The sequence below is a fragment of the Salvia hispanica genome, chromosome 2 (assembly GCF_023119035.1).
Source record: "Salvia hispanica cultivar TCC Black 2014 chromosome 2, UniMelb_Shisp_WGS_1.0, whole genome shotgun sequence".
NCBI lineage: Eukaryota > Viridiplantae > Streptophyta > Magnoliopsida > Lamiales > Lamiaceae > Salvia > Salvia hispanica.
The window spans coordinates 16,520,625-16,545,322 of NC_062966.1; the positions used below are offsets into that span (position 1 = coordinate 16,520,625).

The window sequence follows — 24,698 nt, forward strand, 5'->3', positions numbered from 1 at the left end:
TTTATTTTTTGAATATAAATGCATGAACTTTAGAGTTTTCTAGTTTTTCCCCAAATTGAAAAATCAAAGCTAATGTGGCAAATTAAGGCTTATGTGGCAGTTGTAATTTTCATTTGAATAACTAAAAAAGATGATGACATGGAATTTTATTTTTAAATATTTTAGTTATTTGAATTATTTAATCAAAATTACAACTGCCACATAAGCCTTAATTTGCCACGTCAGCTTTGATTTTTTAATTTGGGAAAAAACTAGAAAACTCTAAAGTTCATGCATTTATATTCAAAAAATAAAGTTCGGGAGAAAAATCAAAAAATTGTGAAAGTTGATGTATTTAGAGGCAAATAACCCTTAAAACTATTTCATTAAGCATCGAAGTAAAAAAAGAAACTTTTGGATACAAAATTAAAACGAACCACACAGGTTTATAAGGAAAAAAATATTAAGGATGAAATTGTATAATTTTGTCGATTAATTGCGCTAACCTTTCTTATTTATTGTTAATAAAAAAAGTTAGTAGCAACGGCTCTTTTCCTTTACAAATGACCGTTAGCCACCTCTTACATGAATCCCCGCAATCGCAAAACCCTAATCACAAACTATATAAGATCCCAAATCAAAAAGGTTCCTCACCAACAACCATTCCAATCATCTCTTGTGCTCAAATCTCAATCGATCTCTCTCTCTGTTAATTGTTTTTCTAAGTCTAACTAATCCAATTTTTAAACTGATGTTGTATACCGATTCTTCTTCTTCTGCTGCAGGAATTCGATTATTTTTATATTTGTGTATCTATATCTGCTATTGTTATTGTGTTTTGTGCTAACATATGGAAACAGGAAACATGAACACATCTTCCACACCGAACAAGGGTAAATCGCAACTCCCCCTGCAAGAGAAGCTCCTGCAGAGAAGAAATTCCAAGGAGAATGTATGTTGATTTACTCTTTCCGAAAATGTTTTTTTGTATCCGCTAGATTTGTTTGAATTTGTTGATTGAATGATTCCTGATAAGAGACTGTTTTGATGCAGTTGGATCGCTTCATACCGAATAGGTCGGCGATGGATTTCGACTATGCTAATTACATGCTTACAGGTAAGGAAAATCCAAATCCATCTACCAGCGCCTCTCCATCCAGGGAAGCATACAGGAAGCAGCTTGCAGAAACCTTCAACATGAACAGAACTCGGATTTTGGCTTTCAAGAACAAACCACCAAACCCAGTTGAGGCGATCCCCAGTGATTTCTCATCTCACCAACTCAAATCTGCCAAACCACGCCGTCACATTCCTCAGGTGAATACTAATGAAGAGCAGATTGATTGTTCATGTAGTTTTGGTTGCAATATAACTTACTGAATTGGATATCTTTGTGTGCAGACTTCTGAGAAGACACTAGATGCCCCTGACATTATAGATGATTATTACTTGAATCTATTGGACTGGGGCAGCAGCAATGTTCTTTCCATCGCTCTTGGACACACTGTGTATTTGTGGGATGCTTCTGATGGAGCTACCTCCGAACTCGTTACTATCGATGATGAGTGTGGCCCTGTCACCACTGTCAAATGGGCTCCTGATGGAAGGCATATTGCTGTCGGTCTCAACAACTCTGAAGTTCAGTTATGGGATTCCACCTCTAATAGACTGGTGAGTTGCCTTTATACTCATTCTGTTTTGTGTCATCTTTCAAGAAGTCGAATACTCATTCTGTTTTATTATGGTGCTGCAGCTGCGAACGTTGAAAGGAGGGCACAGAGCTCGAGTTGGTGCCATGGACTGGAACAATCACATCCTGACAACCGGAGGTATGGATGGTCAGATTTTCAACAATGATGTGAGAGTGAGGTCGCACATTGTTGAAACTTATACTGGACATGACCAAGAAGTCTGTGGGCTTAAGTGGTCAGCATCTGGCCAGCAGTTGGCTAGTGGTGGAAACGACAACGTCCTCCAAATCTGGGACAGATCCATGGCAGCATCTAATGCTCCTACTCAGTGGCTTCACAGGCTCGAGGAGCATACCGCTGCTGTTAAAGCACTCGCATGGTGTCCCTTTCAGAGTAACCTACTGGCATCCGGTGGAGGCGCTGGAGATAGGTGCATCAAGTTCTGGAACACACACACTGGCGCGTGTGTGAACTCAGTGGACACCGGCTCACAAGTCTGTGCTCTTTTGTGGAACAAAAACGAGCGCGAACTGCTCAGTTCTCATGGTTTTACACACAATCAGCTTACTCTGTGGAAGTATCCATCAATGGTGAAGATGGCTGAACTCACTGGGCACACCTCTCGAGTTCTTTATATGGCGCAGAGCCCAGATGGGTGCACAGTTGCATCTGCAGCAGGAGACGAGACTCTTCGATTTTGGAATGTTTTTGGGACACCTGAAGTTGCTTCTAAGCCTGCACAGAAGACAAACTCAGTGCCATTCGCTCACTTGAACCGCATCAGATGATCGGTGGCAATGGAGAAATATGGTTGATACAGAACTTATGTACATATATTATATATATACGTATGTGGTAAATAGTTGTAATTTATACATGTGTTTCTTCTTGCCGGCTTAGTCACCCATCGTGACAATCCAAAACTTCTGAAAATATCAATAATATATGGTAACTGCATCTTTTTAATTTGAAAAAAATTGTTACGGGGATCAGTTTTTTTGGGTACCTACCATATATTTTCACATTCTCAAATCACACTGTGTAGACATGAAAGCAAGATCATAACATTTTCTAACAAATTGGCATAGTGATAGACAATGACTACATAAATTGGCGCCTAGTGTGAGTGTCCTTCCTTGTGCAAGAATGAAGGATCTTGAGGAGGTTGCACGAATGAAGGATCTTGAGTATCCTTTGTGATTGATTCCTTGTGCACGAACTGAAACTGAGGTTGAGCACCATTGATTGCAGGGTGAACTATGTAAATTGGCGCCTCATGTAAGTGTCCTCGTGCACGAATAAAGGATCTTGAGGAGGAAACTGAGGTTGTGCCATTGCAATGTGACTTTGGGGAGGGACAGGTGCACCACCCCATGCATTGTTGCTGTTATTTGCTGAATTCAAGGTAAGATAATATATTATCCCCAGAATGACACTGGCAAGGGACAGCACAGCAGCTCCAGCGAAAACACCGGGTTTCACAACATAACAGTAGTAGTTGGTGTAGTACAAGTTCTCTTCACCATGCTCATCATTCAAAGCTGCACCAGTAAGCAACAGCAGAAATGCTATGACGAATGTAAACCTGCACATGCAATTATAAAATTGATTATAAACGAACAAACAAAACTTATTATAAGCTCAAGATTGGATTCTAACTTTATTCCTCAGAAGTTCATCAATCCAATCCTGGTTGATGTATATATATTGTTCCTGATGCCCATTGGTGTTATTTGTTCATTTCCAAAAACTATGGCAGTGAAGAAACTTGTAAATGGTTTAGTTACCAGGAAACAATAAAGCAGACCAGAGCTGCAGTCCAATTTGAATTTGACTGATGTGGGCCTTTTCTACAACAAACGCATCGAGTTGCAACATTTATGATAATTTGAGCAATCATGAGAGTGGCTGCCGCCGTTAATCCAAGGCCTAGGGCGGGACTTCTGGGATATATACATTCTTCAGGAGAGGGACTCTGGACCTGATCAACCTACAAAAACAAACAAATGACCAATTAACTGCAACTGATAATAACTACCAGAACTAAAATTTTCAATTGATCGCTACAGTACTCATTTCTTTATACCAAAGTCAGTCCACCTAAATCACAATATAAACCAAACCACTTGACTTGTTTAAATGCGCATTTCATCTGTAATGAGCTAAATCGTCAAGCAAGGTACTGCAACAGTCAAGAACTTTTCTGGTTGACGGATATATATTTAGGCCATAGGAAACAAGCAATTCAGCTTTAGAGAGAACGTGCTACTTTCTAGCAAAGAGCAAGATGATACACTGACGATGGATAAAATCGGAGAAAATGGGACTGACTGCAGGTTCATCATATGGTTGGAAATTTGTCAACCAGTATCATTTGCTTGACATTGCTGCTACTATGAAATCACAAGTCCAAGTAAACTCATGGATATTACAATCAACAAACTCAGTTTGTGCATTTTCACTTAACATCACCATCTAATCACTTTTAACCTTCCTTCCCTTTTAGTGAGGCAATCAAGCAATTAACTTAGATATGGAACATAGAGCAAATATGAAACTGCTAGACTAGATTCAGCCTACACAAACAGCATCTAATATCATCCAACCAAAAATCACAACAACAATCTTAATTAGTCATAATTTTATCTTCAAACATCCGTTGATGCTGACTGCTTAATTGCTAAACTAAAACTAAGCTAGAGCCTAGAAGTTGGAAGCTCTAGTTTATTAGTAGTATAAAACATTAATGATCAAACCAAATCTGCCGATGATAGATTTCAATCACGGAAGAATAACTGTCATTTTGTTTAGTCAATATGCAATTAATTAATTCATCCATCCTCACCAAAAAGGGGAGAAAATGAGAAGCAAAACTTTGTGGTCTGAATCTGATCCAATAAATAAATCATACTACTAACTTCTTACTCTGTAAATCTTCATGATTCCGAAGTAATTGCTACTATATCAAATCCACACACCTTAATCCGCTTAGCTTCCGCAGCAAAGCCTGTCGCGGCAGAAAGCAGCCCGAGAAATCCAACGACAGAGCATACTAGAATCACATTTCTTCTCTCCTCCATTTTTTTTATTTTCTCCCTCGAGATTTTCTTCTCTCTAATCAACGAAATGCCGACGACATTGAACTGGCGAAATCTCCGGTTTGTGCTATGTGTGGAACTGAAGCAACTATTATTGCTGCTGCTGTAGCATGTATTATTAGTTTTATATTATCTGATTTTTTTCAGTCTAACTTTCCCTTTGCAGTGGCTACGGGATTTTACTTATTTTTTTCATACATAAATATAATTGAATTAGGGACCTATCCTATTTATTTGAAATAATATTCTATTTGTTTTCGTCTCACGGAAGATGTCATATTTATGTTATGATGATTTAAAAAAAATTTATTTTATGTTAAATGATGAAGAGAGAAAATAATACTCCCTCCATTCCATAATAATAGGGGCGTTTTTCCATTTCCGCATGTTCCATAGTAATAGAGTCATTTTCCTTTTTAAGTAAAAGTCAACACATTTTTCCACACCTACTTTACTCTCTCTTACTTTTTTCTCTCTCCATCTCTCTACCTTTTTCATTTTCCACTTTATTATCTCTTTACTTAACTCACCTAACACAATTTTTCTTAATCTCCGTGCCGAAAAGTTTTGCCTCCTTGTAGCAAAAGGTGATGCGGTCACCCTGGCCGCTCCCACACCCCGGCCCGACGGGGTTTGTGAGTGGGGGTTCAATCAGGGTACACAGCGGCCCGTTAGAGAGGAGGCCTTCAACCCACTGTCCTGACAGGAGCCCATCTCCCAAGGCCTCACACTTGTGCCTGAGAGATGGAAGCTCCCACACGCCAGTAGTGGGATTCGAATCCAGCTCCTTGTAGTAATATCTGCTCCCCCGGAACCAACTGCGCTAAACCCTTGCAGGCTAATCCTAAAGTTTTGCCTCTATTACTATGGAACGGGGGAGTACTAATTTTTATATTAATGTAATAGAGATAGTTTTCAAAAATAAAAATATGATATTTTCATTATAACAAACTGAAAAGGGAAAGTAAGACTTTTAATCTATAGTAGTAGTAAAACTGTATTATAACTCCAAAGCTTATTTTTAGAGATTGTCTTTCTAAATTATAATGTCGCACTTATATCAAATGGAGAGTAGTATCTGATCTTATATAATCTGTCACTTACTCGTGGGTTGTCGGTGCATGACTTGATTACCTCCAATTTTGCATGTCAGAGACAAGAAATAAATAATTGCTTCTTTTTGTCTTCCCTCAATGCGTCTTAATTTTATCAAACTATTTCGAATTTCGATAATCAAAAGGCTTTATAAAAAAATTTGGTGAACATGGAAGACCACAGATTATAATCTCAATCTAACACAGTCCAAAAAAAACGCTCTTTAGTAGTACTATCAAAACAACCAATAAAATGAGGACATATGCTCTTTCACAAGTACACAAAAACACGTACTCATTCACGGAAATAAAAGTACAATGAACCGAAGTTTGCATTATTGGTTCTAAACTTGCTATCTTAGAGCATCCCCAGTGGGGAAGGATTTCCCATAGCCTTCTCGACAGATTTTCCATAAACACCTCTTGTCACGTCATTAGGACTTCCAATAGCCTTCCCTGCACAGTGGCGGACATCCCATAGTCTTCCCGCACTAACTTCCCGCAATAAAAAAATTCACAAATTCACCAAATTAAACAATTTACGGAATTAATAAACAATATACGGTATTAAAATTTCGGCATGAATACGGAATTAAACAAAATGCAAAATAATTTCATTAGATAAAAAAAAAAAACAACTTCATCAAATTACACTCACGAACATCCCTAACGATGACCCCGACGCAACCATAGCTCTCCAATTAAATCGTTCTGGAGTCGAATATGGGCTTGTCGTTGGCGCATGTCGCCAAACGCACGCACCCGCTCGGCCCTTTCATGGGGTACCCCCATACGTCCACTGGGGGTGGCCACACCGTGGCTTGGACTGACACCATTATCATCATAACTGGCCCAATCAGTCAGTGTTGTAGCTTCATCTTTGACAATTATGTTGTGCAGGATAATTCATGCGTACATGACATCAGCGATGCATTCCATATGCCACAACCGCGATGGACCCCTCACTATCGCCCATCGACTCTGGAGCACACCAAATGTCCGCTCCACATCCTTGCGCGCTGACTCCTGACGACCCGCAAAGTATTTCTTCTTATCTTCAAATGCGCATTTGATCGTCTTCACGAAGACGGGTCACATAGGATAAATCTCATCCGCCAAATAGTAGCCCATGTTGTGCTGGTTGCCGTTGGCGACGAAACTGACAGCCGGACCAACACCAAGTTCTTGGTCGTTAAAAAGGGGGACGACTGTAGGACATTGACGTCGTTGTTCGAACCGGCTTCTCCAAAGTATGCATGCCAAATCCACAGCCGGTAGTCAGCTACCGCCTCAAGGACAATCGTGGGATGCTTGCTCTTGAAACCGGTTGTGTACAACCATTTCCAGGCGGAGGGGCAGTTCTTCCATTCCCAATGCATACAGTCTATGCTGCCCAACATTCCCAGAAACCCGTGCTGAGTCCCGTGCATATTCATCAGATCCTGGCAGTCTTGGGGGGTAGGCTTCCGAAGATAGGTATCCTCAAATATCTCTCTAATGCCTTGACAAAAAAACTCCAGACATTCGCGGACAATCGACTCGCCGATGTGGAGGTAGTCGTCGAACATGTCGGTCGTACCTCTGTGTGCCAACTGCCTGATTGCTGCCGTGCACTTCTAAATGGGCGTGTGGCCGGGTTTACCGACTGCATCCTCTCTGATCCTGAAATATTTGTACTGACGCTCTAAAGTTCCAACAATACGAAGAAACAGTGGACGCATCATCCTAAAACGTCGGCGGAATGAGTTGTCCCCAAACCGCGGCTCTAGAGCAAAGTAATCGACATACAACCGATGGTGTGCAGCGATGCGGTCCCGAGGTATTTGAGTTCGATGATGGATGGGTCGAGGTACCGCCGGCTGTTGCTGCTGCTGCATGGCCGCTTGTAACGCCCGATTTATCTCCCTAGACGTAACGGCACGCAGCTCATCCCTAACGATCTGGCGCCAATCTGGAGCACCGCTACCACCCGTACCACTACCATTACCACTTCCACTTGCCATTGATAAGAAACGTAGAGAGAGAGAGAGAGAAACTTGTTAACACAAGTGGTGCGAATGAAATGAAGTTTAACGAGCCGCATATATAGAGTTTGAAAAAAAATATATTATCGGACATCCGCCGCCGACGTCCGTCCGCATGCCACAGCGGCGAACGTCCCGTAGGCTTCGCGACGGACGTCACGGAACTCCCGTGTCCGCACGGGATGTCCGTCCGCCTCGCTTCCTTCCCCAATGGCGGACGTTGGCCGCGGACGTCGGGCACGCCGGTCCGACGCCCAGCTGACGTCCTCCGTTGATGATGCTCTTACTATCTTCTAATCTGGACCAGCTACTTGTACTTTATTATGGTAGGAAGGAAAATTTTGGACACCACCCTTTAAGCCACAAATCTAGAAGGATCCATCTTCTGAAAGATAACTTTATTTTTGAGCAATCAGAAGTATCATACTATATATCACGTAGAAAATGGAGGTCCATAACTTTATATCAAAGTTGAAGAAAGGTGTGCCATCCAGCGATGAAATCTTTGGCCAAGCAGAAGAATAAATTCCATCAGTAGCAACCGAAATACCAAAGACAACTTGAACACCTGCATTCCAAAAATAATATGATCAACAGTCTCCGACTCTCTAATTCCTCTTTGACATGTATGCTTTAACTTCTTGCTTTAAAAGTGAACTATGTAGGCAAATTAAATCATGATCTTATAGTTATTTATTTATTGGGAACAAATTTTGATTTTGGTTCAGTTTTTTATTTGCAAGTTTGATATATATCAAAATTTTCAATTACGACATGTTGTAAAAAAATAGTCCCAAAACCTTAATAAAAATTTAAACACATCAAGTATGTGCCGATATTTATGTCATCCATAGCGCTCATTTATAATGCACGCCCCTTAATTGATCATTAACCTTCACTATTTATAGGTCCCACACCATTCTTCACCCCATTCTTTAGTTAAGAAAAAAAATACTATCAACTACCCAACATTCATTTCCTTAATTATTCATCAGTCCTTTTTATTCATTTCTTTCCTAGTATTTCATTTTAGTCTGTTATATATTATAATGAATTAATCCGTGGTTTTATTGAAATATGAAAATCATTAAACTTTAAAAGTACATAAGGAGTAGTATATATGGAGTTCATTATTAAAATATTTAAATTGCACATAATTTGTAGTAATTGAATCGTAAATATACCATAATTTAAAAACCGAATCAATGAATTCAATTCAAATTATTTTTAATTAAAATGTAAAAAATGAAAACAAAACAAAAGAAACCGAGGAAACGAAAATGGGACAAGGGTTCGAACTGTCATTTGGGTTGTAGAAAACCCATTTCGCACAAGGCTAGACTTAGGGGTGAATAAAATTAAATATTCGATCTAACCAAATTGAAAATTAAAATTTTCAAGTATATGAAAATAAACAATTTTATTTTTTTAGTTCGGTTTGAGTTTTTGACAAATTTCACTTTTTAGTTCAGTTTAGTTCAGTTCGAGTATATAAAAATAAAACAATTAATTTATTGGCAATATATAAAATTTTTAAAAGCCTAATAATATGCATTGTTCCATTTACATAACCCTTTACTCACTTTTACAAATGTAGCCTGCGTTCCCGGCTTCTGTCGCTCCGTCCTTGAATTAGAACCATGTTTCTCGTAGTTGGAAAGCCACCATCGTTCTTGAACCGTAATTCACCCGGCTAAACCGAAAGCATGTTTACATATTAATCACAAAGAGCATAACAATCATATATCGATCGTCTTATGAAGAGCACAATGCTCATATAATTAAATCTAGGCTTGAACTTATTATACTATAGCTTAATTATGTATCTCTATATATTTATGAACAATTAACTGTATCAAGTACATATATTTATGAACAATCATACATAAGTCTAATGTCTCATGACTTATGAAAAAAGATTATGTTTGTGTTGAATGTATGTCAAAGAGCTTACTACGTATGTTCCTATATTTATTATGAAGGAGCCAATATCTTGATGTTGCTCGATCATTGAATGGCTTTTGATGGTACATTAATGTCTGTTTGCTTATAAAAAGATTTTATTACTCACGTCCCTTAATTCGCTCAAGAAGGAGCTATCAGAAAAACGTTTTCCCTTTTAATTAAGTTGTGCTTTGTTATCCATTTTTTTTATTTGTTCTAAATATGATAACTGAAATAATTAGTCCATAATTTGTACTCCTAATAGATTTCTCTTCCTTTTTTTTTTAAGTAAAATTGGAAAAATTAATCTCATTATTATCAATCACTTTTATTGTTTTTGTGTGACCCACGGATTGGACACGGTTGTTGACTACAAATATTTCACCTATTTTTTATGAGGAAATTATTGTGTTCAAATATTAGTATGTTGAAAGTAAGGATAGAATTTTTTTATCCATGTTTTGACCTTTAGTACTATATGGGAAACGGAAGTAACGGAATCAAGTCTGATTAATTTGCCGTCGATGACATTATAGCGGTTATATACTCAACACTATATGGTTAAACACCTTTAATTAGTCTGATATTATTATAAAATAAATATAAAATTAAGTGCCGAAAAAAAATGTTACACATTGTTTAGGACGGGGCAGTAATTATCTGATTGACTGATCCAAGAATATTTCTGCTAATTTTAAAAGGTACTAAAAGGAAAATAAATAATTGAGAGTGTATAGCAAAATGTACAGAAATTATCAAACTCGCTCGAGTTTAGTATGAAAACAACTTTTCTTTTGGAAAATTTTATTTGTTCTAAACATATCTTAGGAAATAAACAAGTTATATTTTCTGTGTACTCCTACTAAATAACTTTTTTTTACTTAAATACTTCTTAACATTTGGCATAAGCAATTAAGGATTCGATTTTAACACGATGAGCCGTGACCGTGATTAATAGTACGTAGAGAAGTTTGATCCAATTGTTTAATGTTAAATATAATTTTGAATGGAGAATCCATCGCATGTCATGGTCCATACCTTAGTGCTGAGATTTGTCTCAAAGTCAAAAACTCTAATTTAACAATTCACAACAAATGTTCTATTCATACATAATCTATTTGTCAATATTGGGAGCTTGACAGTTTATATAGTTCAAATACTGCAATATTCTGGCCTGTTTACTAAATTAATAACATTATGAGATTATTTGTCAAATCTTTGAACCGACAATATCATTTATATGTACTCCATTTAAATAGGTATTGATGTACTAAACAATACAATCATTGAAATCCATACGTATTGGGTATACTAAACAATAGAATTATTGATGCACTATTTAATCGGCTAATAATTACTACATAAAAAAAATTATGCAAAATAAAATACAGTGTATTTTTCTCATTTAACTTACCAAACACTCAATACAACTATTTCTCATATCCCCAATTTGCATTAGTATATTATCATTTCTTTCACAAACCAAAACTTTATTTATAGTTGTGCGATTAATATTCTCAGAGAATATGATTTGCTAAGTTACAACAAAGAATACTATACTCTACTTTAGTTACATATATTCAAATGCATAAGCCTGAGTTCAGACCTCAAAGCCCAGAGTAGTTTTACTGACCATTCCACTCTCTAAATTATTTATATAAAATTAATTGTCACGTTATATTCCATCAAATTTGTAGTATAATTAATTAGAGTGTGTAGGCAATTGGAGGGGCATAAATGTAATTTAGTCATCAATTGCAAACCGTTAGAGTAGTTACTAGAACAGTCCCAGCGGATAACGCCGTTGTAGGATCCACGTATTGTACTCTCTTTATTTGGATAATTCCCACTTGTCCGATGATTGTACCATGACACACTAATCCAATATCTGAAATTATATGAACAACAATAATAAAGCGTGTAGAATTGTTACTATTTTATTAGGAAAATTGGATCTGATCTCGGCATCTCCTATTCTCGATGTTCGAAGAAATAACCAAATATACAATTTAAAAGAACTACTTAAATTTGATGCAAATGAGAATAATTAATTTCCACGATCCAAACAGCGCCTTTCCTGATTCCGTTAAATGTCGGTCCATAAATTTGACGGAAGTGGATGCGGGTTAGGTGCCAAGGCGGGAATCAAAACGCAATATTCTGTTTGGATTACAAACACACGTACCTCGCATGCTATAAAAGGGGCGACTCTCCCTTCACATTTTCAGCACTCAATATTACTCCTTCATTCTTCAAAGTGTCTTCTCTCTCTAAAAGAAAGCTTTACTATTTGTATGGCAGCTAACTATTTGCAGGTTTCCAGACTGGCGAGCTTCGGAAAGCGATTGGTTGGCGGCCAGATCCGTTCTCTCATTCCTTCACTCTCCATTAGGTGTGTTGTGCGTTTTTTTTTTTTTGAATTGTGTGTGTTCTGATGCATCACTGCGTGGCTATGGCGGATTGCTCTGTTTCTGTGCACGTGTTTGGAGAAATTCCGTCTATGATTTCTAAATTTTGTGAATTTGTTTCCTCTTTCTGATCGGAGTTGTGCTAGTGTTTCTTCGCTGAAAAATTCATATTCCGAATTTCTAATTACGTACACAATTCATCCCTAAATCTGCTACAGTAATTGGAATGGTTTTTCTGATTTTATTGGGGATTGATACATTGCAGCATAATTTAGGATCTACTATTGTGTATCTCTAGTTTGTGCAGATAAAGATTTAAGTAAGCTAAATGCGGAATTTTTGTTAAGTTTAGTATATTGATATGTATTTTAATGGAGAAATTTCAAAGTAATATTATGCAGATTTAAACTAAAATAGAGCTGCATCATGAGGTAAAGCTCATGCATAACATAATCTTCTTGTTATGCTTGTTGTTGAATGCGAAATTTGCCACTCAATGAATCTACAGGCTTAAAATATTGATATTGTCGACCGGTAAAATATCACTGTAATCTTATGAAACTAGTTCCTTCCTATTTGGTAGGTTAGTTAGGATCGATAAGGGCATCACATGAGCAGTAAATTACACTTAAAGATCTCTAGCATAGGTTATTGGGGCCAACTTTGTGGCCTAACTCGGTTTTCTTGTTTTCTACTCATCTTCCTGATACGTAGAAAGCCGCTTGATGCATGATAAATTGACTATGACTTAAGTTAGCCTAGTCAGATCAGATGCACCTTTTCTTCAGATATAGAGTTTTTTTGCAGCACCTACATTCAGAAATGAATCCATCTCTTTCCTTTTTAAAACAGATGTGAAATTAAGGTATATATGTGATTAAGTTGTAGTCATCTTCAGTTTTCACCTTATAAACCTGATTGCTTGTGTTTTGATTGTCTTAGCTAGCTAGGGTGTTTGGCTGGAGTTGATAAAGTTAGAAATTCAGCTGAATAATAATGTTATCATTTATTGTTAAATATTGCTCCTGTACATAGTTTGTATCGACTACCTATTTATATGTATTAATTGCTTCTAATTTGCTGATCTGGTATCCCATGTTAGGCGTACTCATTTTGACTTTGATCATAAGCTAAAGTCTAAATTTGACGGCCATGTAATTTAATATTGGGTTCTTGTTTAATTATCTCCCAGACCTCATTACAGGATTATTATTTAATTATCATTATTGACTTTGGTCTGAGTTAGGCAGCAAACTGCAAAATGATCAACCGGCATAGTTAAAAATCTATTTTTGTTGAAGGTGTAAATATGATTAATGTAATGTATATGCAGGAGGAGTGTCCACGTGTCGGTGTACGAGAAGAACCCTGAGGAGCACATCCGGGCGACTTTGGTCCCGGATGATGTAATACCACCCCAGCCTGAGCATTACTGGTCTCCTCACCCTCAGACTGGAGTGTTCGGCCCTGCAAAGGATCACAAGCCAGCTCTTGGGGTCGAACGCGGGTTGCATTCAAGATCGGTTGCAGGCTCGGTGTTGGAGCAGAAAGCTTTCTTCCGCCCTCTAGAGGACCTTGAGAAGCCAATCCATCATTGAGACCAAAAAGCAGCAACTTCTTCACTCCCCTATAGTAGGTTAATCAAGATTTATATAAAGTGAATTTAAATAACTGATTTGTTGTTGGTCAATATATATACATATATACATGTATACTTGTGTGGCTGGGGGAGAAGTTGCTTGTAATAAAATGATGTTACTATGTTCTGTTATGGAAATAGTGGATGTTGTTGTAGCTACATCCCTTTATTATTGTTATGAAAGAAGTTTATTATTTGTATTTTAGGAAATGCTGTAGTCAAATATTGGTAAAGCAATAACCTAGACTCTCTAAATGTGAGGATGGAATTCAATAGTAACTTAAAGAGGATAGTCCATCACACTCTCCTTGAATTGCTAGAGATGTAACGGTCTCTATGCAAAATGATGTGCCCTTTTGTTTCAGTTACATGACCTAAATGTGTCACGTATCTGATTATTGGTATTTATCAGACCATAAATAAACAGAAACATGATTATACAATTAAACACGAGTAATTGTTGTTGAAACCTCGCTTAGAGTTAGGAGGTTGTTGCTGACCACTGACCAATATATGTCACTCTAAATTAGGCAGAGTTTCTTTTCTATTAGGCAAAAGTTAAGCCTCACTTTGCTTATATAGCATAATGATCATGTGTATAAAGTAATCGGGTAAATGTTAAAACAAGTCCATTTATAGTGCTCCCTCCCCGTAGAGACATTTCTTTTCAACCCGGAATTTAAGAAAAAATATTTTGAATGAGTTAAGTAAAAAAATAGAAAATAAAATAGAAAGAAAAAATGTAAAATAATAAAGAGAATAAAATAAGAGAAAAAAAAATTATTGCTAAAAAAAATGAATGACTCAGCTGAAGTGAAATAATTAAAAAAACATACTAGGGAGTAGTATTTTTTATAAATGCTTTTAACTATTAGCATTTGGGTTATCTATATTTAAAAAATGGAGGCCCAAAATAAATTATGAATATATTGGGCCTTCTCAGATGGACCACAAGTATTGGGCCCAATTTTATAATGATATTACAAAACCACACACAATGTGCTTTTGATCTTAAAATAGGAATGAATCTCAGCTATTTGTTCAAAAAAAAAAAAGTAAAAAAGTATTACAGTCGAAGTATTTATCTTAGTCATTAATCATGAAAGTAGAAATAAATCCTAGTTATTTATTCAAAAGTGCCATTTATTTCACATCTATAAATATAAGAAAACACAACACTCCAACCATCTCAACTTTATTTCCATTTCTATCGTCATCTTTATCTTTTCCTCTCAAAATGTCAACTTGTAGAGAAAGTTATACAATACATAGAATAAAAACATCATTTTTTGTCAATTTTATATGCAAATTTCACAAGATTCATTCATAAGGATTAAGGACATCTCAATCAATAGAAGAATCTTAAAAGGGTGGGCAAGATGAATTCAATGAAGCTAAAGGTTTAACTTATTCTTCTAAATTCAAAATCTCAAGCTCATGCTACTTTGCATGACAATCAAGTTACGTTTTAATTTCATAGTTATGATGTGGTGGGAGTATGTCGCTAGTGACTAGTTTTCATCAAAGTTTATCAACATGAAAAACTACCTAAAAGAAAAATATTACTACATGAAATCTCAAATTGTTGCTCTAGAAAAAAAATTGTGCAAATAAGTACGGGCAAAAGACAAACAAACATATGATGATGAACTCAAATCAGCGAGAGAAGAAAATAAAATAATGAGTACGAACTTATACTCCATAGACAATCCTCGTAGTCATACTTATTTTAAAGCTGAAAGAAGACGTTTTTAAGAAAAGACTTCAACAATAAAAATAACCAAATGACTATGCAACTAGATCATATTGTCCATTCTCCGATAATATATGGGGATCTGATTCTGATTTAAGGATTATTAGATTAGATTTTTCATTTTTTTATTATAATCTGTTCTTCATCTTTTATTTATTTTTATGCATTTAAAATATGATTTCCGTTTGTAAGACCACTTATGTATTATGTTTTTATTGTTAAATATAATTTTACAAGAAAAGATAATTAGAGTATCTTATTTCAAAAGTTAGTATAAATTAATTTGATTAAGTATAAATAAATAAATAATGATATATTAAAATTGGATAAAAATATATCCTAAATCTCAGATTCTCATTTTCCAATTAACTATAGGTATATTGAATAAAAATTTTAGCCCACCAATTAATTTACTAATGAGCCCAATGAAATAGTGCATGTTAACCTAGATTTCATTTCGTAGCCGCCATTCTCACTTCTCATCTTCTTCCCCAAATTCTCCCCAACCTCTCCTCGTCGCCAAATTGAATCAGGTACATTTCTCCGTTGCTCTATTCGAATATTCAAAACAAGTAGGGATTGGATGAAAATTGCATTTACATCCAATTTTCATAAACTGAAAAAGCATGTTTGATTTTGATACACCATAAATCGGTGGTTACTGTGCCAAAACGCTATCATGACTATGAACTATGAACTATGAACTATGGTGCTCAATTTTGCACCATATCTCTAATGTTATCGTTAAATCCTGCAACCATTATACTACCACAGGACCTACCCTAGCTGCGTTTTGCTTTGCTCAGCTGAAACCCCTTTTCATGCTTATCTTTTGTTGCCTTAATTTTTTAGCATGTGTATGCAAATTGGTTATTTCATTGAAATCAGTAGCCTAATTGATAATGAATTTGTTATGTTGGGTGTCGCCGTTTTTACCCCATTTTTCTGCCTAGTTTTCAGTTAATTTGCTAGATGGTGTTTTGGCCTTAATGGCGAGTGTTTTCTTCTTGTTTGCTTTAGGTAAATCATGAAGCATAACAATGTTATCCCAAATGGGCATTTCAAGAAGCATTGGCAAAACTATGTGAAAACATGGTTTAACCAGCCTGCCCGAAAGGCCAGAAGAAGGACTGGTAATCATTTCGTTGTATTTCATTCTTTATTTGACTGGTTTTTGGAATCCAAATTTGTGAGTTCCACCATTTCTGCTCCAAGTTATCCGCAACTGATTAACTGTTATTTTCAGCACGACAAGTGAAAGCTGTTAAGATTTTTCCCAGGCCAACTGCTGGACCCCTGCGCCCTGTCGTCCGCGGTCAAACACTCAAGTACAACATGAAAGTCAGAGCTGGCAGGGGGTTTTCTCTTGAAGAGCTTAAGGTGAGTGAACTCCTCTCTGTTTGATTGAACTGAGACCATCTGATTTACTCTGTTGCTAATAAGATTTATGTATGCTGTTATTAACTCAGGTAGTATGCTAAACTAACACTGTTTTCCATTTAATTTTAATTTAGTAATCCATTGTAATGCATATGATTGTAGCGTCCCAACATGATTCCCTGTTTTAGCCTCAGTAATAGGTTTGCCTCTTTTTTTTTTCGTTTTCTAAATTTGCTTTTACTTATATTGTAACAACCAGGCTGCAGGCGTCCCTAAGAAACTTGCCCCAACTATTGGCATCTCTGTTGATCACCGCAGAAGAAATAGCTCTTTGGAGGGATTCCAGACTAATGTCCAGAGACTGAAGACATTCAAGGCTAAGCTCGTTGTCTTCCCAAGACGTGTTCGCAAATTCAAGGTAAAACGAGCCTTGAATGGATGAAGCTTCTTTTTTTTCTTTCTAGTCATTGCAGACCATCTTAAGCACACACTCCTGTCTCGCTTTTTTTTAGGCAGGTGATTCTACTCCAGAGGAGCTGGCTACAGCCACACAAGTTGCTGGGTCTTACATGCCTATTATCAGCGAGAAGCCGACTATGGATCTTGTTAAGGTGACAGAAGAGATGAAATCGTTCAAGGCATACGACAAGCTGCGTCTGGAGAGGACGAATGCTCGCCATGTCGGTGTTAGGGCCAAGAGAGCGGCTGAGGCGGAGAAGGAAGAGAAGAAGTAAAACAATTAAATTGTTGGATTTGCATTGTTTCTTATATTTATATTTTTGTGTTTTGCCTGAATTTTGACACTAGTAATCTATACTGAAAAGAGTTTTGACAAGAACGAGCCATGTTCTCGGACTATTTTAGAATTTGTAGTTAATATTGTTATTTAAGAGTATGAATTCAAGAACTTCACTCCTTAATCGTTGATTGATTGAATTATTTCAACTCTAAATTAATTAAATGTATTCGAATATCGGTTGATTTTCTGTTTTACTTGCGTATCCAATACGCGTTGTAGTTGGGGATTATTGGTTATTCGAAGAAATGGGTATATAAAATAAATTTTCTATGAAGATGCGAGATTATCTCATGATTCTCATCCTCTTATATCTATATTAATATTGATCTGAATAATTTATTTCAGTGTTAATAAAAGAGAATAATAGATTGACAGTTATATTCTGTTATCGTTACCTAGACTTGATAGATATTTGAGCTGACTCCTCTTCTCTCTTGGATTTGATTGCATATATATATAAATAAGACTCAGTTATTGTATACAAACGGACAAATTGATCACCTTCGACTAATCTTCCTGGCGAAAAAAGTTAAAATTATCAACTCTCATATCCTTACATCCGTACAACAAATATAGATTCGAAATCAACAACAGTCCTAACTTGGGAACTTTCCCAACCGCCCTACACATGAACTCCATTAGTTAACTCTAAGTTAGAGTTGTCGCAGAGATTTTTTTTCATAGTAAAAAGGATGGCTGGTAATTTGGGGTCACTGAGACGGAGCTTTTCAGAGAGAGGGAGAGAGCGGCTGCTGTCGAGAAAGTACTATTCGGAGGTTGAATCGGACGTGAAACATGAGGGCTGGCTTTTCGAGAGCTTGTGGAAGAGCCTCAAAGATATTGCGGTTAGCGCGTATGCTATGGGAAGATCTGACCCGAGAAAAGCGATGTTCGCTGCCAAAACGGGCTGCGCTCTCTGTCTGGTTTCTCTCCTCATCTTCTTCAACGAGCCCTCCAATTATATCACCGAGCATTCCATCTGGGCCATCCTCACCGTCGTCGTTGTCTTTGAGTTCAGCATAGGTAATAATCACATGATTTCTTGTGTGATGTAAATTGTAATGTCAAATCAAACGTGATTTTGTAGGGGCGACGTTGAACAAAGGGTTTAATCGAGCGTTGGGGACTTTCTCTGCTGGTGCACTGTCTTTAGGGATTGCAGAATTGGCCAAGCTTGCTGGTTTAATTTCAGAAGCTGTGATTGTCATCAGTATTTTTGTTGCAGGTCACTTTCTTATTTCGTATTTTAGTTTTAATTGAAGAATGGTTTTATGATTGGTGATTTATGGTTTGTGTGGGCCTCAGGTTTCTTGTGTAGTTATTTGAAGCAGCATCCGGCTGTGAAGCAGTACGAATATGGATTTCGGGTGTTCATGCTGACATTTTGCATCGTTCTGGTGTCTGATCCATTGGAGTTTGTTCAGACTGCTGTTTCCAGATTGGTGCTGATTGCAGTTGGTGCTGCTGTTTGTTTGGTCATGAATGTATGCATTTTCCCTATTTGGTCTGGTGAAGATTTGCACAAGCTGGTTGTCAAGAACATTAAAGGGGTCGCCACGTCTTTGGAAGGTCAAGTCAGGATCCACTTCTTGTTCAATTACTAGTATTTCTTTTGTTATGCATAAATTAATGTATTTGGAAAACAGGTTGTGTGAATATGTACTTGCAAAGTGTTGAGTATGAGAGAATACCATCAAAAATCTTAGTCTACCAGGCTTCTGATGATCCTCTTTACAAGGGCTACAGAACTGCTGTGGAGTCCACTAGCCAAGAGGAGGCTCTGGTTAGTATGCCTTTTATATCTCCATTCTCAGCATCACAACATGTGGGGGATCAATCGTTGATTGTAACTGTCGTTTTTCACAGCTGGGGTTCGCTATATGGGAACCACCTCATGGCCGGTATAAAATGTTGAACTATCCTTGGAGCGAATTCGTAAAAGTCAGCGGTGCTCTGAGGCACTGTGCTTTCACGGTGATGGCGATGCACGGCTGTATTCTTTCAGAAATACAGGTATTGCTCAAAGCTTTATGTTTTCTTTGTATCGCTTCTATCTACCATTGCTTGTTTTCTTTCGTTTTGACACACTCGCTCTGCAGGCACCTTCTGAACTAAGACAAGTTTTCAAGGAAGGTATTCAGAGAGTTGGTACCGAAGGAGCTAAAGTTCTGACTATGCTTAGTGAAAAAGTCGAAAACATGGAAAAATTAAGTTCAGAAGACCCTCTTGCAGATATTCATGATGCTGCTGAGAATTTGCAGATGATGATCGACCAGAGATCCTATCTCTTAGTAAACGCAGATAGTTGGGATAGCGACAGACGGCCTGGGAATCTCGACCCAGAGATGATTCGTGAACTGAAAGAGAACGAAAACAAGCCCTTCTTGGTCAAGTCTCTCAGTTCAATCAACCAGCAATCAACTCAGACACTAGTTACTGCAAACAATGTGGATTCTGGAGAGGACGTCTTTAAGCAGCAGACAATGTGGCCTTCGCGCCCCTCTCTCTCCAACGAACGTGAAATTCGGACATATGAAAGCGCGAGTGCATTGTCTCTAGCAACTTTTACCTCTTTGTTGATCGAGTTTGTTGCCAGGCTTCACAACCTGATTCACTCATTCGAGGAGCTCAGTGAGAAGGCTGAGTTCAGGGAGCCGGTTGAGACGATGGAAACGAAAACGAGCTGTGGTTTCTTCTCTGGAGTGCTCAAATGCTTGTGCTCCAAAACTAATACAGTCCAAGAACTTGTATGATGATCAAGTGAATTGTTGGTTTATTATCAGTAACTAGAATGTGAACTTTTGATAGAATCAAGTAACCAGAAACAATCAGATACTCCATTCGTAAGGCAATTTAGGGTGAATTGTTCCCATATAAATGTGAACTTTTGATAGAATCAAGTAACTAGAATGATGTCTGTATAGTATTCCAAGGCTCACTGTTTAATCATTCTGTACTACCTTTGAATTGGATTTTGTTACTGAGGTTTATGTTTGGGAAAAATAATTTCATAGATTGTTGGTTTATTATCAGTAACAAGCATAGCTTAATTTATATATATAGGTGAAGAAGCTGTGGTGAGAGTTATCCCACATCGAATGTGTAGAGAGAAGGAAGAGGAGAAGATGTAGTATAAGATGATGGGCCAGAATACGGAAAACTCATACCTTTCTCGGCCTTTTGGCTAAGATCAAGTGTAGTATCTGTTCTTATCAGTTTAATATCTGATATGTGGGCCATCGGCTCACACGATATTAAATTTATCTTTTGAGGGGGAAAGTCCATTAATAGCTTGCTATCTGGGCTTTCGCGCGTCGTCTTTGCGTTGCACTATTGCATGGGCCTGGCGCACCCCACCAATTTTAGTATAAAAACTGGTTTTTTTATACTTTAAGGAGGCAGCACTATTTAGAGCTTTCTTAATTTTTGCGATATGAGCCACCGCTTCTAATTGTGCCTGTATGTTCCAGCATAATGCTAAGTTTGTTTACCGTTCTTACGGTAATCCATTCCTACGAATCAACAAACACCTATATCTAGTAGGAAAATTAATAAACTCCGATGTCACAGAATTTCGTGAAAAATATCACCTTGAATATTATTGTGCGTTCTTGATTTTAATTGTGATTACAACATCTCTCATCGACGTGGACATGAAACAATTGAAGAAAATGGAACATTACTACATTAGTATAAGTTGGATCAACAATTCAAACATATTTACAAGGATGAAAAAATAATTACAGTTTGCAGGGGAGAGTCCCAAAATTGAGCACAATACATTCGGAAAGTTTCTCCTAGCGAAAATGTTGGGCAATTTGAAATTGAAGATCAAGCTGACGAACAACTCGAAGTCGTGGTTTGACGTGAATCCGTCGAGGTGGTGGATGGGATTAATAGGTCGGTGATATACACGGTTAGTAGAGGGGAGTACATGTTTTAAGAATTATACTATGTTCACCAATACACTTTATTGGGTTTTTCTTTCCTTTTTTTCTCGCCTAGGCTAAGAATGTTACAGCTACAAGTTTCCAAATATCATCATTTTGCCCCCTTATTTCAAGGTTCAAGTTTGAGTTTTCAAGGAGTACTATTATAATGTACAAGAAAACGCTTTAAAAACTATGCTCAAGTTTTTATTGGAAGAAATTTAGGAATACACCAAGAGCAATAATTAATGTAGTTTTATCTTAATAATAATGAACTTATTTTGTCAAAAAAAATTTACTGTTTTTTTTTTGGCCTCGTAACTCGAGATCCCAACATGATGATAACTTATTGTGTGGCTGGCCATCTGAAATTAAGCAGGATTTTGGGCCTTTGGTAAGAAAAACTAAAGATGAACTCGAATAATATTTTAACGCTATAGAATACGTACATACAGAACTATAGAGTAGTATATCATTATAATTAAAAGTTGGACACAAGAATTTCGAATGCGTAACGCAATGTAAAAGCAGCTTAAAGATAGATAGACTATTCGATGTTGATATAATAATGGCATGTGATAAGGGATGGGTGGGGTGGGGACTGTAGATCTTCTACTTACGTAACTAACTAGTCATTCATTATTTATTTTCAACCACAATTTATAAACATGCTGCAGGGTGAATTGAAGAAGTACTCCCTCCGTCCTCCTCGAATAAGAGTTACTAATTTCCATTTTAGTTGTCCCCAATTAAGAGTAGCGCCTCACTTTTACCATAAATGGTAAGTAGGTCTCACATTCTACTAACTCATTTCACTCACATTTTATTATAAAACTAATATAAAAAAGTGGGTTCCACATTCCACTAACTTTTTCAACCAACTATTTTTTACATTTTTTAAAACCCGTGCCCGGTCAAAGTGCTACTCCTAATTGGGGACAGAGGGAGTAGTATTTTTTGTCTATAAAAGTCCTCTTAAAAATACTTAATACCTAACATAATTCACAAACATAGAGATGGGTTCGGAGACGCTGAGGATGAGGAACGAAGAGCTGGAGAAGGAGCTTCGGAGCAGCCGAGAGAGGGAGGAGAGGATGAAAGAGGAGCTGCGGATGACGTGTGAGCGGCTGCGGGTGGCCGAGGAGGCCGAGGAGAGGCTGTGCACCCAGCTCTCCGAGCTTGAAGCCGAGGCCGTCGATCATGTCAGGGAATCTACCGCGCAGATTTCGCTTCTCATGGACAAACTCTCTCTTGCCCATAAACTTCTTCAAGATGCATCACTCTCTCTCACTCATTAGTCTCTGTTTTTTCCTTTTTTTTTTTTTAATTTCGATATCGTTTATGTTTGTAACACTATAATTTGGGTTTCAAATCGATTTTCGTTTTTGACCCTTTGGGATGAAAGATGAATTAGTGTTGTAAGTTGTATCAAAGATGTGGATACTGGTTTTCTTGATTTTGTAATGTGATGTTAAAAATTAAATTGTTGATACTAGTACTCCATTATATATTGATCTTTCTTCATTTAGCAATATGTCAATCTGCACATATTTTTGCGATTCTTATCAAATGTCAACACAAAATATAAGTATGTCTACTAAATTTGTGTTGACATACTAATATGATCGTGTTAACAACCTAGTTAGCAATTGATAACATTTTCTACTTTTGCTTATTTATCAAAAACATTCTAAACTAATTAAAGGGTGTGGTCGGGTGGCATGCTCAATCATTCTTTACCAAATAGCCGGTGGTTCAATTCCTGCCTTTGAGGTATGTAAAGATGATTATAAATCCTAGTAGTAGTTATTATAGGTTCGTTGTTATGCGATCTTTATCTAGCAAACAAAAAACATTCTAAATAATTGATCCATCAATTTAGAGCCACATGTTTCAGGCATTATTCAGAGTGTGTAATTTTAATTCCTAATTTTTAAATGACATGCCATATATTTTTATTGGGCGGCAGCTCTTGGCTGGAAAAAAAAAAGTGGTGGTGAGTATTTCTAATGATACATTTAGATACGGCTCGAGCTAAATGAATCACGTTGGATTAATATTTAATCATATTGTTTGCAACGTTATTTTTGTTGGTTGTTGGATCAAATATGTGTATGATCTCGCAATATTTTACTAAAATGGTAAAACCTATAATTAACAAATTAATAAATTATTTGGCGATGCAACCAAACACAATCTATGTATATATACCGACATTGGCGGACACAGGTACTATATATAATTAATTATTTTTTCTTAATTTCTATAGTTATGTAGTATATGTGTTATCGTCATAGTTCAAGATTTTTTTTTTTGTATTATCAATCCAATATTTTAAATTGCATTCAAAATTTAGCTTGAGAATATATAGTTATAACTCACGAGCACCTACATAGCTCTATGTGTGAGTCGTGGTGGACACCACATAAAACTTTATTTGATGGGTCAACTTCAGTTGTTCAAATGTAATCACTTGTGCCTATTGGAAAATACTTAAAATTGGCTTCTCACCTATGAAATGAGAAATTTGGATTTAAGGGTTACTTGTTAAATGTTTAAATAGATTCGGCCGACCTGTGAAATCAAATTGATTTGATATATTTACAAGTAGCACATGATAATCACCAAAAGCCACAACTTCTATTTCCCGCAAAAGAAGCGGCGAAACTTAATTAGTTTTATTTAATAATTTACGTGTTAATCACAAGAATCGACAATATCAATCACAAATATAAAATAAAATGAATAACAACAGCAATACATACTGCCTCTGTCCTTGAAAATTTGATACATATTACCATTTCGGTCCGTCCCTGAAAATTTGATACACTTCACTTTTACCATTTTTTACAGTGGACCCATATTCCACTAACTCATTCCTACTCACATTTTATTATAAATCTAATACTTTAAAAGTAGGACCCACATCCCACCAACTTTTTCAACTCACTTTCCATTAC

The 24,698-nt window shown here is 36.8% G+C and overlaps 7 protein-coding genes and 1 non-coding gene across 9 annotated transcripts; 6 read left to right on the top strand and 2 right to left on the bottom strand.

Annotated features, from left to right (window-relative positions):
- Positions 1-607: 607 nt before the first annotated feature.
- On the top strand, positions 608-2,636 carry LOC125206054 (cell division cycle 20.2, cofactor of APC complex-like). The gene is made up of 4 exons (XM_048105337.1): positions 608-931; positions 1,033-1,296; positions 1,381-1,650; positions 1,733-2,636. Exons 1-4 carry the CDS (start codon positions 830-832, stop codon positions 2,456-2,458), a joined length of 1,362 nt encoding a protein of 453 aa, XP_047961294.1. The 5' UTR covers positions 608-829; the 3' UTR covers positions 2,459-2,636.
- LOC125206055 (protein MODIFYING WALL LIGNIN-1-like) lies at positions 2,615-4,872 on the bottom strand. Of its 2 annotated transcripts, none has more exons than XM_048105339.1 (3): positions 4,649-4,872; positions 3,458-3,660; positions 2,615-3,255 (listed from the first exon to the last, which is right to left on the bottom strand). In XM_048105339.1, the coding sequence occupies exons 1-3, from the start codon at positions 4,748-4,750 to the stop codon at positions 2,928-2,930; spliced, it is 633 nt and encodes a 210-aa protein (XP_047961296.1). In that variant the 5' UTR covers positions 4,751-4,872; the 3' UTR covers positions 2,615-2,927. The 2 variants fall into 2 exon arrangements, with proteins under 2 accessions (XP_047961296.1, XP_047961297.1); XM_048105340.1 differs by having other exon boundaries at positions 4,596-4,729.
- Positions 4,873-7,478: 2,606 nt separating this feature from the next.
- Positions 7,479-7,865, bottom strand: LOC125206374. Its single transcript, XM_048105636.1, has one exon. It carries the CDS (start codon positions 7,863-7,865, stop codon positions 7,479-7,481), a length of 387 nt encoding a protein of 128 aa, XP_047961593.1.
- Positions 7,866-12,046: 4,181 nt separating this feature from the next.
- On the top strand, positions 12,047-14,082 carry LOC125204173 (late embryogenesis abundant protein At5g17165-like). The gene is made up of 2 exons (XM_048102746.1): positions 12,047-12,222; positions 13,572-14,082. Exons 1-2 carry the CDS (start codon positions 12,125-12,127, stop codon positions 13,834-13,836), a joined length of 363 nt encoding a protein of 120 aa, XP_047958703.1. The 5' UTR covers positions 12,047-12,124; the 3' UTR covers positions 13,837-14,082.
- Positions 14,083-16,034: 1,952 nt separating this feature from the next.
- Positions 16,035-17,845, top strand: LOC125203823 (60S ribosomal protein L13-1). The gene is made up of 5 exons (XM_048102294.1): positions 16,035-16,163; positions 16,651-16,763; positions 16,877-17,010; positions 17,270-17,428; positions 17,523-17,845. The coding sequence occupies exons 2-5, from the start codon at positions 16,658-16,660 to the stop codon at positions 17,742-17,744; spliced, it is 621 nt and encodes a 206-aa protein (XP_047958251.1). The 5' UTR covers positions 16,035-16,163; positions 16,651-16,657; the 3' UTR covers positions 17,745-17,845.
- A 486-nt stretch (positions 17,846-18,331) lies between these two features.
- LOC125204511 (aluminum-activated malate transporter 4-like) lies at positions 18,332-20,784 on the top strand. The gene is made up of 6 exons (XM_048103187.1): positions 18,332-18,832; positions 18,897-19,034; positions 19,115-19,378; positions 19,456-19,592; positions 19,676-19,822; positions 19,909-20,784. The coding sequence occupies exons 1-6, from the start codon at positions 18,502-18,504 to the stop codon at positions 20,560-20,562; spliced, it is 1,671 nt and encodes a 556-aa protein (XP_047959144.1). The 5' UTR covers positions 18,332-18,501; the 3' UTR covers positions 20,563-20,784.
- Positions 20,785-20,972: 188 nt separating this feature from the next.
- LOC125208729 lies at positions 20,973-21,166 on the top strand. The gene has a single exon (XR_007174209.1). It is a non-coding gene; the product is annotated as a U2 spliceosomal RNA (small nuclear RNA).
- Positions 21,167-22,716: 1,550 nt separating this feature from the next.
- Positions 22,717-23,270, top strand: LOC125208100 (protein RESPONSE TO LOW SULFUR 3-like). The gene has a single exon (XM_048107656.1). It carries the CDS (start codon positions 22,755-22,757, stop codon positions 23,034-23,036), a length of 282 nt encoding a protein of 93 aa, XP_047963613.1. The 5' UTR covers positions 22,717-22,754; the 3' UTR covers positions 23,037-23,270.
- Positions 23,271-24,698: the final 1,428 nt, after the last annotated feature.

Excerpts from the sequence above, each read along its gene's own strand:
- LOC125208100 (XM_048107656.1), top strand. The coding sequence starts at position 22,755 with ATGGGTTCGGAGACGCTGAGGATGAGGAACGAAGAGCTGGAGAAGGAG.
- LOC125206055 (XM_048105339.1), bottom strand. The coding sequence starts at position 4,750 with ATGGAGGAGAGAAGAAATGTGATTCTAGTATGCTCTGTCGTTGGATTT. Across the intron at positions 3,661-4,648 it reads CGGAAGCTAAGCGGATTAAG|GTTGATCAGGTCCAGAGTCC; the intron begins GTGTGTGGATTT and ends TTGTTTTTGTAG. Across the intron at positions 3,256-3,457 it reads GTCTGCTTTATTGTTTCCTG|GTTTACATTCGTCATAGCAT; the intron begins GTAACTAAACCA and ends TTGCATGTGCAG.
- LOC125206374 (XM_048105636.1), bottom strand. The coding sequence starts at position 7,865 with ATGGCAAGTGGAAGTGGTAATGGTAGTGGTACGGGTGGTAGCGGTGCT.
- LOC125204511 (XM_048103187.1), top strand. The coding sequence starts at position 18,502 with ATGGCTGGTAATTTGGGGTCACTGAGACGGAGCTTTTCAGAGAGAGGG. Across the intron at positions 19,035-19,114 it reads CATCAGTATTTTTGTTGCAG|GTTTCTTGTGTAGTTATTTG; the intron begins GTCACTTTCTTA and ends TGTGGGCCTCAG. Across the intron at positions 19,823-19,908 it reads GTATTCTTTCAGAAATACAG|GCACCTTCTGAACTAAGACA; the intron begins GTATTGCTCAAA and ends CTCGCTCTGCAG.
- LOC125203823 (XM_048102294.1), top strand. The coding sequence starts at position 16,658 with ATGAAGCATAACAATGTTATCCCAAATGGGCATTTCAAGAAGCATTGG. Across the intron at positions 17,011-17,269 it reads TTTCTCTTGAAGAGCTTAAG|GCTGCAGGCGTCCCTAAGAA; the intron begins GTGAGTGAACTC and ends TGTAACAACCAG. Across the intron at positions 17,429-17,522 it reads GACGTGTTCGCAAATTCAAG|GCAGGTGATTCTACTCCAGA; the intron begins GTAAAACGAGCC and ends GCTTTTTTTTAG.
- LOC125206054 (XM_048105337.1), top strand. The coding sequence starts at position 830 with ATGGAAACAGGAAACATGAACACATCTTCCACACCGAACAAGGGTAAA. Across the intron at positions 932-1,032 it reads GAAGAAATTCCAAGGAGAAT|TTGGATCGCTTCATACCGAA; the intron begins GTATGTTGATTT and ends GTTTTGATGCAG. Across the intron at positions 1,651-1,732 it reads ATTCCACCTCTAATAGACTG|CTGCGAACGTTGAAAGGAGG; the intron begins GTGAGTTGCCTT and ends ATGGTGCTGCAG.
- LOC125204173 (XM_048102746.1), top strand. The coding sequence starts at position 12,125 with ATGGCAGCTAACTATTTGCAGGTTTCCAGACTGGCGAGCTTCGGAAAG. Across the intron at positions 12,223-13,571 it reads ATTCCTTCACTCTCCATTAG|GAGGAGTGTCCACGTGTCGG; the intron begins GTGTGTTGTGCG and ends ATGTATATGCAG.